The sequence below is a fragment of the Macrotis lagotis genome, chromosome 4, assembly GCF_037893015.1.
Source record: "Macrotis lagotis isolate mMagLag1 chromosome 4, bilby.v1.9.chrom.fasta, whole genome shotgun sequence".
In the NCBI taxonomy this organism is placed as follows: domain Eukaryota; kingdom Metazoa; phylum Chordata; class Mammalia; order Peramelemorphia; family Peramelidae; genus Macrotis; species Macrotis lagotis.
In genome coordinates, this window is record NC_133661.1 from 84,419,429 (window position 1) to 84,433,140 (window position 13,712).

Below are 13,712 nucleotides of genomic sequence, written 5' to 3' on the forward strand. Positions count from 1 at the left end.
ACAGCTGTCCCATGGGCACTTGATGGATCAGATGACTAGCATTGCTGAGCTATGTGGTCACTGCCAGTGGAATGGGCATCTCACATTTCCCTCTGATTCACATATTCGGTGTGGTTAGACTGCAAGACCCCTCCCTCCCTGTGCTTTCTTGACTTCCAGACACTGGGTCTGGTATGAACATTCACCTGCCTCTGAGTGGACTAGTGGTGGGAGGGGCAAGGAGGTTATTTGGGTTCCCAGGTTGGAAGATTATCTCACTCAGCCTTCCTCCTTCCATCATATATATAGGCCTAAGTGGTGAGTGAGTCTCAGTAGAACTGATTTGAGGGGGTCATCTAGTAAGATTGTTGTCTAAAAACCAAGGACTGGCAAAGATGATGCTGCTGAAAGTAGAGGATCTGGTAGGTACAGATTAACATATATGTATGTATATATGTTTGTATGTAATTTTTAAAACCTATTTTTAGAATGAATGTAGACTAGAGGCTCAGATCTAGTTGCTATTGGGAAAAGAGGATGCCATTTTCTTTCATACATCCAAACCATAAGTGAAAAAAGTTTATTATAACCTAATAGGACATGGCATTGATTAGGAAATGAAGAAATTTGATGGTAAATTATTGGCATACTTTGAATTATGGTTACCTCTTTTGATTTGTTGCTGAAAACTGAATGTTCATATTTATCAAAATATCTGAGGAAAAAAGGATATCCTTGATAGAAGTCAGGTTGGGATGAATTAAATAATACAACATTTTAAAAACAGCCTAAAACTCAATGGTAAAATTTTTGAAGAATTAGATTTATGAATTCCTAATAATTGGGAACAAGTGGGATGAAGTGATACTGATCATGCAAGCAAAACAAAATATTTTAACATCATATCTTCATTTGTTCAGTATGTTGAAAAGGAATTTCCTCATGACAACCTGAGAATATTTGTGGCTAGCCCTTTCATCAAAATATTTTAATCTTGGAATCAAGGTTTATTTTTTCTTCCAAGGCAGAATTTTCCTAGGCAATCAGCAAGTAGAGAATTCAGCATCCTTGAAAGGGAATTTACCTGAGACAATGCCCTTTTGCCTTTAATCTTGCATTTCCCTTGGTAGGTGACAGGGAAGAATGACATCAGGGAAACCAGGGACTTCCTCCCAGAGGACTTCAGAAATGGAGAATATGAAGCTGCTATGACATTGGAGAAGCAAGAGGACCTGAAGACACTTCCAAGGCACTCATTAAACTGGGAAAGTCAAACCTTGCAAAATGAGAAACAGCGAGAGGCAGAGGTAAGAAGGAAAAAAAAAGTTTGGTGGCATCCTATAATTTTTTTTTCTATCCTCCTGAATCTTAGTTGTGTGAAAGTGGGGACAAGAAAATCATTAAAAGCAGGAACATAATGTGATATAGTACAAGGAGTAGAAGGAGTCTGGTCATTTAGGTTTGAATTCTGGTTCTGCTTGATTTTGTGTATTGTTTTATCTCTTTAAAGCTCAGTTTACTTATTTGGAAAAGGAGAGAGTTGGACTAGATGATTTCTAAAGTTCCTTATAAAATCCCCTGCCTAAGATAGCACAGAATCATTTGAAAAAACTCTTTGAAATGGGCAAATAAATTGATTTGTTCAATACCCAAAGCTTGATAGATAGTGGCAAAGTCAGAGATGTATCTTAGTTTACTTGACTTCTTCAAACTTTTTTTTGCCCACTGCATCACACTTTGTATGCTGCTGATAATAACTGTGAAGACCTGAGGTCTCTTTTCTATGAAAGTACCAACACTTAGTGTTCAGTCTCTTTCTGTGCTTGTACAGACATGCAGAATAAAATAGAAATGGAAACAATCGTCTGAATAGAGACAAATTGTTAAGAATCTCCCTCATAGTCTAAGAAGTAGTCTTAGACAAGACTATAACCATGGACCTCAAGTCACCTTTGACATATTCTATGATCACATTTGCATACAACAAAATGAAATGGGAAGGTGATAAGGTGCAGAGGTTGACTAATTCAAATCAAGACAATGACTTTGCCCTGAATTACATGGTTTATTGTCCACTAGAGTAAGAGTCTAGATAATGCTTTCTTTGATTTCCCTGCCTATGTAGAAAACCAACCTACAGAATGGCATTTCAAATGTGATTAATCTACTGGTAAAGATATAAAATGTGAAGACACAGATAAATGTTAGAATCACAGGATTAAATATGTTTTAAAGAGTAGGGTATGGAATCATAGATTTAGAACTGGGGGAAGGGTAATGGCAATTATCCAAATTTACTCTCTCATTTTATAAATGAGTTAATTTGAAGTCAAACATTATTATATGATTTATCCAAGGTAACTGCCAATGAATGAAGAACTAGATTTCTAACCCAGGTCCTGAGATACCAGGTTTCTTTTGAAAATTATTTGAGATGTATTTTCAATTCAAATGTGCAATAAAGAAAAGGAAAGTGCATTTCGGAGAATTTGTGGTAGAGTTTTAAGGGACCCAAAGGAACCCAATCTCTTCAGTTCAACTGAAACTTAGAGATGTTAAGCATTTTGTCCAGGATCATACAGTTAGATAGAGACAATGGCAAAATTGTATTTTAGGTTGTTTGACCTCCTAAAACCATTTCTGTGAAGACCTGGGGACATTCTATTATGGAAGGATGAGACTTTAGCCAAACACAGACATGCAGAGTAAAATGGGGAATGGAGACAGCTATCCAAAAAAGTAAAGTCCAGACTTCTATTTTAATTGGAAATATCTATTCTAAGGGAAAAACAAAATTTCTTTGAACTATAGAAATAGTCACTCCTAATCATTTATCTTCTACATGTATATAGAGAAGGGAGTGCTTTACCTGTGACATGATTTTTTTCTTTTTAAATGTTTTTGAAAAATTTTCAATATAATTGGTTTCCTTTGTAATGAGATATATATATATATATATATATATATATATAATATATATATATATATATATATGTAACATTATTCTGAGAAGGACCCTAGTTAGTCAAATGGGACCAGGACTCCAAAAAAGGTGCAGAACACTGGTCCTTAGGATGCTTTCTGCAGAAGAGTAACCAGAGAAAGCAATATTAGGTTTTTTGTTATGTTTTTCAGCTCAAGAAGAAAAAACTGGAACAAAGATCAAAGCTTGAAAATTTACAAGACCTTGAAACTATCATTCAACTAAAGAAGAGAAAAAAATACAAGAAAATCAAAGTTCCAGTTTTAAAGGAACCTGAACCAGAAATTATAGTAAGGGCTATAAGAATGCTGTAAAAATTGTGGTCCAGTATCTGAATCGTTGTTATGATAATATATGTAAGCCTGTGATGTGGCCTGTTCCTTCAAAAATACTTTCCATTCACACTATGTATTTCTATATGAACATAATTATTTGCATATTTTCCCCATTAAACTGTAAGCTCCTGGAGAGTGAAGACTATATATTTGCCCTTTTTTAATCCCTCCCCTCCCCCACACTTATCTCATTACTTTGCATATATTAAGTGCTTAATAAATCCTTGGTGACTGGTTGATTGTTGGAGCATCCACAATAACATACATGGAATTTTCTTGATCTTTAGACAGAACCTGTAGATGTGCAGACGTTTCTGAAGGCTGCGCTGGAGAACAAGCTGCCAGTAATCGAAAAATTCTTGTCGGACCAGAAGGATCCAGATGTTTGTGATGAAGTAAGTCCTTTAGCCATGCTTTAATAAATCTGCTTCATTACTTCCCTCCCCTCTTCACAGATCTTGTCCCTTTATTGTTTCCAATACTTCATCACAACCTTACTGGGAAGCACCCCCAAATTTAGCAGCTGAAAACACTTTCACCAGATCTTATCACCAATAGCTGGATGCAACAGGAAGGAACTTAAAAAGCCCAAATAATTATCTTCTTCTTGCACTATGATCTGCGCTCTTCTCCTCCTTATGTCTTACTTGCCATTGTCTGACTTTCTAGAAATAGTTTAATATTTTTTTGAAAAACTAACTTTCTATTGATGCATTTGCTTTTTTTTCCATCAGTCTTTTACTTCTACTCTCCATCATATACCTACCCAAGGAACCTTTCCTTCTAACAAAGTGAAACAGTTATATATAGTTGAACTTTTTTAAAGGTCCTTCAGACGTGTGAAGAGGGAGATACCAATCAAGTCAATTATAGATTATGCCGCATCTTTGTTTGAAAGAGATCAGGGAGGGGCGGCTAGGTGGCACAGTGGATAAAGCACCGGCCTTGGAGTTAGGAGTACCTGAGTTCAAATCTGGTCTCAGACACTTAATAATTACCTAGCTGTGTGGCCTTGGGCAAGCCACTTAACTCCATTTGCCTTCCAAAAACCTAAAAAAAGAAAAAGAAAGAAAGAAAGAAAGAAAGAAAGAGATGAATCGGATTAAAATAAACTAATCTTCCCAGGAAGATAAATCTACAAATATGAAACAAGTTCACCGGAAGGTTCTAGATTGTATGGTTCCAGAGGCAATCAGTAATTATGGATAGAGCAGTTTAACAATTCAGAAAACAGAATCTAGTCTTGGATGCACCATTTATTAGCTATGACTTTGACCAAAACCTTGAAACTCTCCAAGATTTGTTTTCTTTACTTACTTACAAAATTGGGATCATGGAATCATATATTTAGAGAATGGAGGAACCATTAAAGTCATCATATACTTGTAATGCCTAATTATAAGATTGAGAGCTTATGTGTATAAGAATCACCAAACACCATATAAATGTAAATTATTTTTATGAAAATTCTTCAAAATTCTCTTTTGTGATGATGAAATTAAACAGACAAGTCTTTGAGTTCAGCTACAATATGAATCTTCCATCTGACATAACCACATTCCAAGATGGAAGGTTGATCTTTTATGGCAAGAACTGAATAAACAATGAATTTACAATATACAGTAAAGGAAAAAAAAACTGTAAATGCTGAAACTTTTAAATTTGGATGCCACACTACAGACCTCAACTCCTTAACTGTTATATGCTTAAGAAACAATTTGGTACTTAGAGTTTGCTACGGAATTTTAGCAAATTTGATAGCAACATCTTAAACACTAGAAAACTCAAGAGTTAAGTAACCTATCACTTTGAGGAGGAAGGAATGAATTTCTGCAGAGCTTTCATATTTATTGTCATTCTTCTTTTGTCCTTTGTCTTTTTTCAATAGTACAAAAGGACAGCTCTTCACCGAGCATGCTCTCAAGGACATCTGGCCATCATAGAAAAGTTAGTGAATTCTGGAGCCCAAATTGAATTCCGTGATATGGTAAATATTTTCCTTCCTTTCTCCTTTTCTCCTTCTACCCTTCCTTCCTCCTTTCCATCTTTCCTTCCTTCCTTCCTTCCTTCCTTCCTTCCATGTAAAGAACCTCAGAAGTTATCTAGTTCAACCTCCTAATTTTATAGATGAGGAAATCAAAGACCAGGAAGGTTCAAGTTGTGTCCAAGGCCACATGGCTTTAAACTTAGGAAATATGAAAAGAGAATTTGACAGTTAAGGGAAAAAAAAAAAAATAAAACAAACAGAAAACAACAAGCTACAACAAGTGGAAAAATCTGACTTGAAAGGTCTGAGAAAATTGAGAAAGATCAGATCATAAAGAAGGGAATTCTTCTATAGTGGCTGAACGTAGACATGGGGAATATATTTTCTTAACAATCTAACCAAAAAGGAAGGAATATTTAGAGGGAAGAAGGAAAGTCTGTTTTTGAGCCATGTTTATTGTGGTCACTGTGTCATGATTGAGTCAGTGGTACTTTAGAGAAAAAAATCCCTTTCAGCACATTGTCCTCTCATAACATACAATCTCACCATCTACTCATCAATGCTGACCTGGTATCTGCAGCACATGGAGGCTGTACACTCATATGCACATATGTGCTAATGTATCAGTGAGATTCTGAACTCTAGGGTATGCTAAATGAAATGGGTTTGTGATATATGTCCCATCTAGAGGCCTCAGTAGCTTAATGGCTGTGATTTCTGCAAAGATTCACTTTATAGATTTGCTCAATAGGTGGGAGAATGATATTTTCTTTAAACAAAGATGAATTTGGTAGTATGTTACAAAGGTAGGTCAGTATGTAACAATGAGGGTGGGAGGAAATAGATTTTTTAAAAATCTCTGCATTCAATTTTAAGTGAAACATAAAAATTACAATAAACAGATAAACAAACAAACAAATAAAAACAAAAGTCACTGGCAGCTGGGTCCCTAAATGAAATTTGGATGTAGACACTAAACACTGAGTGCAAGTGGAGCTCCAAAACCCAAAATCTCATTAAATTTAGCTGCTGTTGTGGAAGGATCTATTAGCATGTATAACATGCAGGAAATGTAAATTGAAGGTCTGGAAGCCATCAGCATTCCTGACTACTGAAAATTTTATCAATGAATTGGGTGAGAGAAAGAGTGAGCAGGCACAAAGTGTCAGATTGGAGTTAAGATCTGTACTAAGCTTCTATGTGTTTTAGCAACCACTTCTGAGAGTACACACTCTGTCTACTTATGTATCACTAACATTTATTAAGAGCCTGTGGCTGTTCAGATATTTAGAAATAGAAATGATACCTGCCCAGCAGATAGGAAAACAAATATATATTTTTTTAATGTGTGGAATACACAAATTTTTTAATCTATAGAATACACATAATTTTTAAAATATATGGAATGTGCATTTTAAACTTATGGAACATGCATTTATTATGTATTTTTATTGTACAGAACACACAATTTTTTAATATGTAGAAGCATAATTTTTTTTAAAAACTAAAAATGAGGAGAAACATCTACCACAATGAAAAGAATGAATAAGACCTCAACAACCTGAAGTATCTCAATGTCACAAAGGGTCTGTCTCCTTATATGCCAACTGTTGCCCCCTCCAACAGTCATGCCATCAAGATTTTTAGGGACCTCGCCCCACCTGTGTGTGCTGCTTTCAGCATATAGGATCTCATATTCTGTGTCTTTCTTTATGCAGCTTGAGTCCACTGCTGTTCATTGGGCATGTCGTGGTGGGAACTTGGATGCTCTGAAGTTTTTGCTAAACAAAGGAGCGAATGTCAATGCTCGAGATAAGGTACAATTCCTTGTTGGTTTATCAACAGAAACCCTATTCTAAGATCATATTACTTAAGGTACAATTGCTTATTGGCTTATCAATGGAAACCCCTATTCTAAGTCATACTATTAATTTATTTGTTTGTTTATTTATTTATTTTAGGGTTTTTTTTGCAAGGCAATGGGGTTAAGTGGCTTGCCCAAGGCCAAACAGCTAGGTAATTATTAAGTGTGCGCCACCTAGCCTCCCCCAAAGTCATACTATTTAAATGAAAGTTCTATTGTCGATTTTGGCTCCTCTTTCCAGCCATAGTAGACTAGTGACTGAGAGGAAGCTTGTGTGGGTTCTTTTCTTACTCTTTATCTCTCACTTGTCAACCCTTATGATTATCCAGTTGCTCAGCACCCCACTGCATGTGGCTGTGAGGACCGGCCGGTATGAATGTGGGGAACACCTCATTGCATGCGAAGCTGATCTTAATGCCAGAGACCGGGTAAGTCAAAAGGATGGAAATTCTGCCTCCAAACCCTTGGATTTTCTAACTGCAATTGGATAAGGAGTTGTTGTATCTTTCCTTTAGCTTGTTTATCCTACTTCTCTTAGGAAGGAGACACACCTCTGCATGATGCTGTCAGGCTCAACCGTTACAAAATGATAAGACTGCTGATTATGTATGGAGCGAATCTCAATGCTAAGAACTGCGTGAGTACTTCGTACACCGTTATATCATTTGTCATCATTAATCAGTTTTTATCCTGGGGTCTCTTTCTGGAGGAGTCCTGTGTCTTCTTTCAATGGTTATTTTGTTTTCTTGCTCTAGCAGATTTGGACAGTTTTACAGTTTTCCCTGATCATTTCCTGAAATATATTTTCCAGGCTCTTGTTTTGATCTAGGCTTTCTGGTAGACCATTCCCTTTAATCAGGACTGGGGCTGGGGTAGAGCAGAATAGGAGACCACCTAAACTGTAACACACGGTGGGCATATTTGAGGGGAAAGGGGAGTAGGGCAAGAGTAATTAAGAATACTTTTCAATATTACTTTTTATATTAAAAGTACACATTTTAGAGTCTTTGAATATCCCTTATAATATGTATTTATTCTGTTTTATGATAAGTCAAGTAACGGGTTATAGCCACATAATATATTTTTAAAGAGTTATAAAATCTCAAAGCTTCTACTAATGATAACACAGAAAAGGCATGCACAATTTTCACACTTTTTATAGGGTACACAAGAGCCCTGCCCTTCCTGCCACTGTCCTAAATATGGCTTTAAACAATTCATGTAGCTATATGTTTTAGGGGGTTCTGTGACCCTCTCAGGAGAATTGATAGTCGCTTCCAAAATCATCAATGGTTTCCATAGTGACAGTGGGGAAGACTTAGGTCAGTTGGCCAGAGGTGGGAAAAAACTTTGCTCTAGTATTAAGTGAATCCTTCATTTGATATTTAGATGACTTTTAATTTGGTCTTTTATTCAACAAAAGAATAGTTCTACAGTGACTGCTTCCACTTCAACAGTGGCTTCTTTTTTATGCAAAATATTTCCTTCCCAACTCTAAGTTTGGCCTTCAAGACAAGAGAGCAATCAGAAGCATTCATTTTCACAGAAAAACACATGAGTCATTGAAATACTGCCTGACTCCAATATGAACAGCTGAGTTAAGCCTAAGGGGCATTTGGAGAAATAGCTCCCCCTCCCACCCCTGCTCTCTTCCCGAAATATTCAAAAATTTTAGAGAGAGCAGAGCAATGATGCAATGAATTTCAGTTAATGTTAACATCCAAGTTAAATAATTTAGGTTCAATCCTCCCTGTTGCCCTATTCCTACTTGCCACTAGCTCCCCAGACCTTCTTTTGTCTATATTTTGAGAGAGCTGCCATAATCCTCAATTTCAACTTGCCTTCAGGTACCCCTTAAATATTCCATTAACAAGATGATAGAAATGTTAGCACTGAACCCCCTCCCAACCCTGTGAATTATTTTAAGAGGACAAATCCTCTAATAACATAAAAAACCATTACCTCCCCCTTTTGAGTTAAATACATTCCCCTCTACAAATAATTTATTAATTTAATTTCTAAGTTTTGTATATAATCATCCCTCCTTCTAATTCCCTGACATGAGGCAATGTTGGGTATCTATTATTTCCTCAGAATCATCTTCTCTAAAAGTAAACATAATTTATCCATTCAATACTTATCAGACACCTACTGTATACATACTATGTACAACTAATTTGTATGTTTCTTCTACTTTATTCTGTATTATGATTATTTGTTTATATCTACATCCTTTGCAAGGTACATTAAAAAAAGAGCTATGTCTTATTTTTGGGACTCCTTGAGAATCTTTGGCAGTGCTCGATATGTAGGGGAGAGACTATATCAATTTAATCAAGAAATAAAAAAGGCATGATCCTGACCCTTAAAACTAGATGTCAAAATGCCACCTAGAAAACAGATATCAAAAATGGAGGATGAACTATTTCTACAAGATAAAACTTCCTTTTAAAATGGTTTAGATTTTAAATGTTTGTCCTTTGCAAATAAATTCTGAAGTAGGTGTATATAAAAAGGGAATATTGAGACCTAGTTTATGTAGATTCATTTGTGTAAAACAAATAGAATGATTCTACCCTTGAGCTACCTTGTCATGCTCATTACCTTTAATTAGTGCAATTAATTAAAAATAACATCCCCTAAATGTCATATTTATTGAAAACATTTTACATTTCCTAAACCACAGGAGTACCTCACTTTACATAATGTATTTATTCCCTCCAGAAAAGTTTTGTGAAAATTGCCTTTTTGAAAAATCAAAGTGCACTCCCAGAACTCATTATTTCATAGAATCTTTTGGTAGAGCAGAAAACCTTTTGTCAAATAAATAACCACTTTCCCTTTGGCAAATACAGTAATACTTAGGGACTCCTCAAAATTATGTTTTGAAATGCAGAATCTAAAACCTAGGATTATATAGGAAACCAGTCATATATATATATATATATATAAATTTATAAAAATATTTTTTAAAATGAGTTTACTAGCTAGGCAAGGTGACACACTCCTATAATGCCAGCTACTAAGGATGCTGAGAAAAAAATACAGATGTTCTGAGATAGACTCAAATCTTTGGAAGTTGATACCATGAGGGAAGATAATCCTCTCTAAGTTGTTCTCAGAGGCATATTCCTGGGCTTCATAAGTCACAGTTCTCACAAAGTATTCTGTTTCTTAGATTTTTATCTATTTTATTAAGTTTAGATTTTCTTAAAGCAAGGTTCATCTTTACATGTGGACTAAAAAAAATACTACTTTTATTTTTCCAGTAGCAGAAATAAAAACATGATTTGTGAATTACAAGATAGAAGTAAATTTCTAAATGTATGTATTTTGTAATAGTAAGTCCAAATAATTTTACATGAATTAACCTATTTTAGCACCAGTGTAGGAGCCCTCAAAAGAAAAAAGGGAAAAAACTATGCTTTAGAATTTTTGTTGCCTAAATGGCTTGGAGGAATTCAAAAGTACTTCTCTGGACCCGAATTTACAAGAAAGGAATCATGTAAACATATGGGACTGTGAGATTGAACATCATAATCTGTAAAGTGCACATCATGAAAAACATGCAAAGTATCTCTACTGAACCATAATTCATTGCTCTGTGAAACAGCAAACAATTATTGTAGCTGTGAATTTATCAGTTCTTTCCACCTGGAAGTAAAATGTTCCTTTCTGTTCTGAACAGGATGGGAAAACCCCAATGGATCTTGTTCTTCAGTGGCAGAATGGTACCAAGGCGATATTTGACAGTCTCAAAGAGAACTCATACAAAACCTCTCGCATATCCACATTCTAAGGAGCCAAGAGCTGCCAGACTGTTGAGAGTGGGGTTGGATGGATCCCCAGGAAATTTGTTTCACCTTACATATCTAGTTTTACAAAAGTGTTTAGTGAAAGTGCTAAAATGTGAACGAGATGCACAATTTGCAAAAAAGAGAGAGACATGTAAAAATTCCATTTAGGTCAATGTGAATTTGCTTTATTTATTTTTCTTATTTATTCCTATTTATTTATTTGGTTGCTAGTGAGAGCCATAGATTTCAAGATCACTGCTTTGGTGATCAAAGCTTAATTATTGTGTAAAATTTCCAGAGAGTTCCGGTACATAGTTGCTAAATCTAATTAGCCAGTGGCATTACAAACGCCCATTGATATTAGACAGTGGCCATTTTCCTGGCCAACATGAGTGTAAGGAACTTCAAGGCGGGCATTGTGGTCTGTTTTCTCTCCTGAAGTTTTTCTGCTATTGCTATTTTCGGGGGGGGGGGGAAGTGAAAGGAGACTGGTTGAAAAAGGAAAGGAAAGTGATTAAAGTCTAAGAATATTAAAAGTCAAATATGCAGTTTTATTCCATGGACTAGACTGACTGGTATTTTGATCAAGTCTAAGGAATCTTTAGTGAGATCAGGGAAGTGTTTCATTCAGAGAGATTGTTATGAATGTGAGTATTTAGGCAGGGGAAGGGAACAAAGCCAAAGTGTTATATTACACAAGGAATGCAAAACACAACATAAAGGCACTCAAATTGTAAATGTGTAAATTTCTATTGCTTTGGATGTACATTTTGTATTCTTAATTACAACAATAAACTTGAATGCTCTTGTAAAATCCTAGTTTTCGGTCCTTATTAACTCAGAAAAAGACAAGGACATTTCATAGAACCAGAGGCAGCCTCCTTCCCACCTCTCACCCCAACAGGCTGACAGAGAATGACAATGACCCATAGCAGCCTCAGAGATGGGTAGCAGGAGGCATCTAGTGGTAGGGAAAGAGAATGATCAGAAAAAGAAAAAAAGAAAAGAAAGAGAACCCAAGAAAGAATTCCTTGCTATGGGTTAAAGTTGGAAAATACTTACTGAACACCACAAAGGGACATACAAAGGATGGAGTCTGGCATGGATTACTGAAGGAAAACAAACTCCCTTGTTAGATGTATCATAATTAGAGGTGTATGAAGTCACATTGGGCATTAAAATATGTAGAATAAAACATCATAGCCTAGGACTTAGATTCAGATAAGTTATTAAACAAATAAGGAAACTTGAGAGGATCAATGTGCTTTTAAAAAAAGGTCTTGGCTGAGGCCAAAACTTGGATAAACCCAGGTCCTCTGACTTCAAAATAGTGCTTTCTAAAGTGTACCTATGATGTCTCTAGAAGGGGCTTTGAGATCTTTAGTTCTAGACTCCAAACTCATTCTGTTTAAAAAATTACTGATACATTTTGCCTATCAGTCACTTCCTAATAAAGTTTTGCAAAGCACCTGCTTCACCCCTGAAATAAAGTTAAAACTTTCCATTCTTATATGTGATTTTATCATTTAACAGAAAATGTGGACGTGTTTTAGCTTCAGTCATCTGGAACTAACATTGACTACGATATTTGACCTGAATCGTTTCCTTTTAGTGGAGTCTCTGTGTTGCACTCTCTCTGTTGCAATCATTGTGTACATTATTCTTCTGGTTCTACTTTTCCCCACTATACTGCAGAGGACCATAAAGGCAGATTTTGAAAGAACTGGTTCAACCTTTTATTTTTATAGATGAGAAAAACGAGACCCCGAGGGGTCTTAAATAATTCATTCAAGGTCACACAAACAGATTTTCCTGTCTTTTAAGTCATCCTATTTCTCTGTAGCATTCCATTAAATTCACCTAACACAATTTGTTCAGCATTTATTCTCCAATGAACTTCTAGATTTTTCTTATTAAATATGAAGCTATTTAATCTTTTAACATTTTTAATTCTAATTCAATGATCTCTGTGGAACATAAACCCAATAATGGGATCCTTGAATTGAAGGATTTAGGAATAGTTTGTACCTTTTCTCACTTATTTTTAAATTGTTTTCCAGAATGGTTTCCATCAGTGGTGGATGTTAGTTATCTGTCCTCTTAATGTCCTTCTAACCTTGATGACATTTTGTGTCTGAGGAAACTGAGATCTAGACAAAGTGGTTTGCTTAGGGTTATACAGATGAATCAGGATTAGACTAAAGACTTCCTTAACTACAGTCACATCCTTTCAGCATGCTACCATTACTCTTTCCAGTAGAATTACATACTGTATATATGACACTACCAGTGCAATTTTAGGTGAATCAAAACATCTCTAGGCTTTGAGTTTCTTCATTTGTGAAATGAGAAGGCTGCATACAGATAGGGCACTGTACCTGAGTTGAGGACTTGGGTTTGGATCCTTGGATTTAGTTCACTTCATACACATACTAGTGGTGACTTTACAAGTCTCCTCCCCAATTTGTACCTCATTCTTCTCATATGTGAAATGGTCTTTAAGATCCCTTTAGCTAAAACTCTATGATCCTATGACTAGTCTTACAGCTCAAAATGTACCTTACAAACATATTTAAATCTATGTGGGCAGTTAGAATATTGACCAGTTTCTTAACTATTCTTTTTAGTGTTAATAGGAAAGAATACTCACAAAATCCCCAGTTGTACTTCAAGTGGATAGAATATGGAGTTGGAATTAGGAAAACTCATCTTCCTAAATTCAGATCTGGCCTCTACTAGTTTGGTGACTCTGGGCAGGTCACTTAAT

At 35.6% G+C, this 13,712-nt stretch overlaps 1 protein-coding gene across 1 annotated transcript; it reads left to right on the forward strand.

Annotated features, from left to right (window-relative positions):
- The first annotated feature begins 201 nt into the window (after nucleotides 1-201).
- Nucleotides 202-11,759, forward strand: ANKRD1 (ankyrin repeat domain 1). The gene is made up of 9 exons (XM_074233393.1): nucleotides 202-401; nucleotides 1,110-1,286; nucleotides 3,115-3,252; nucleotides 3,585-3,692; nucleotides 5,186-5,284; nucleotides 7,003-7,101; nucleotides 7,478-7,576; nucleotides 7,687-7,785; nucleotides 10,837-11,759. Exons 1-9 carry the CDS (start codon nucleotides 375-377, stop codon nucleotides 10,945-10,947), a joined length of 957 nt encoding a protein of 318 aa, XP_074089494.1. The 5' UTR covers nucleotides 202-374; the 3' UTR covers nucleotides 10,948-11,759.
- The last annotated feature ends 1,953 nt before the right edge of the window (nucleotides 11,760-13,712 follow it).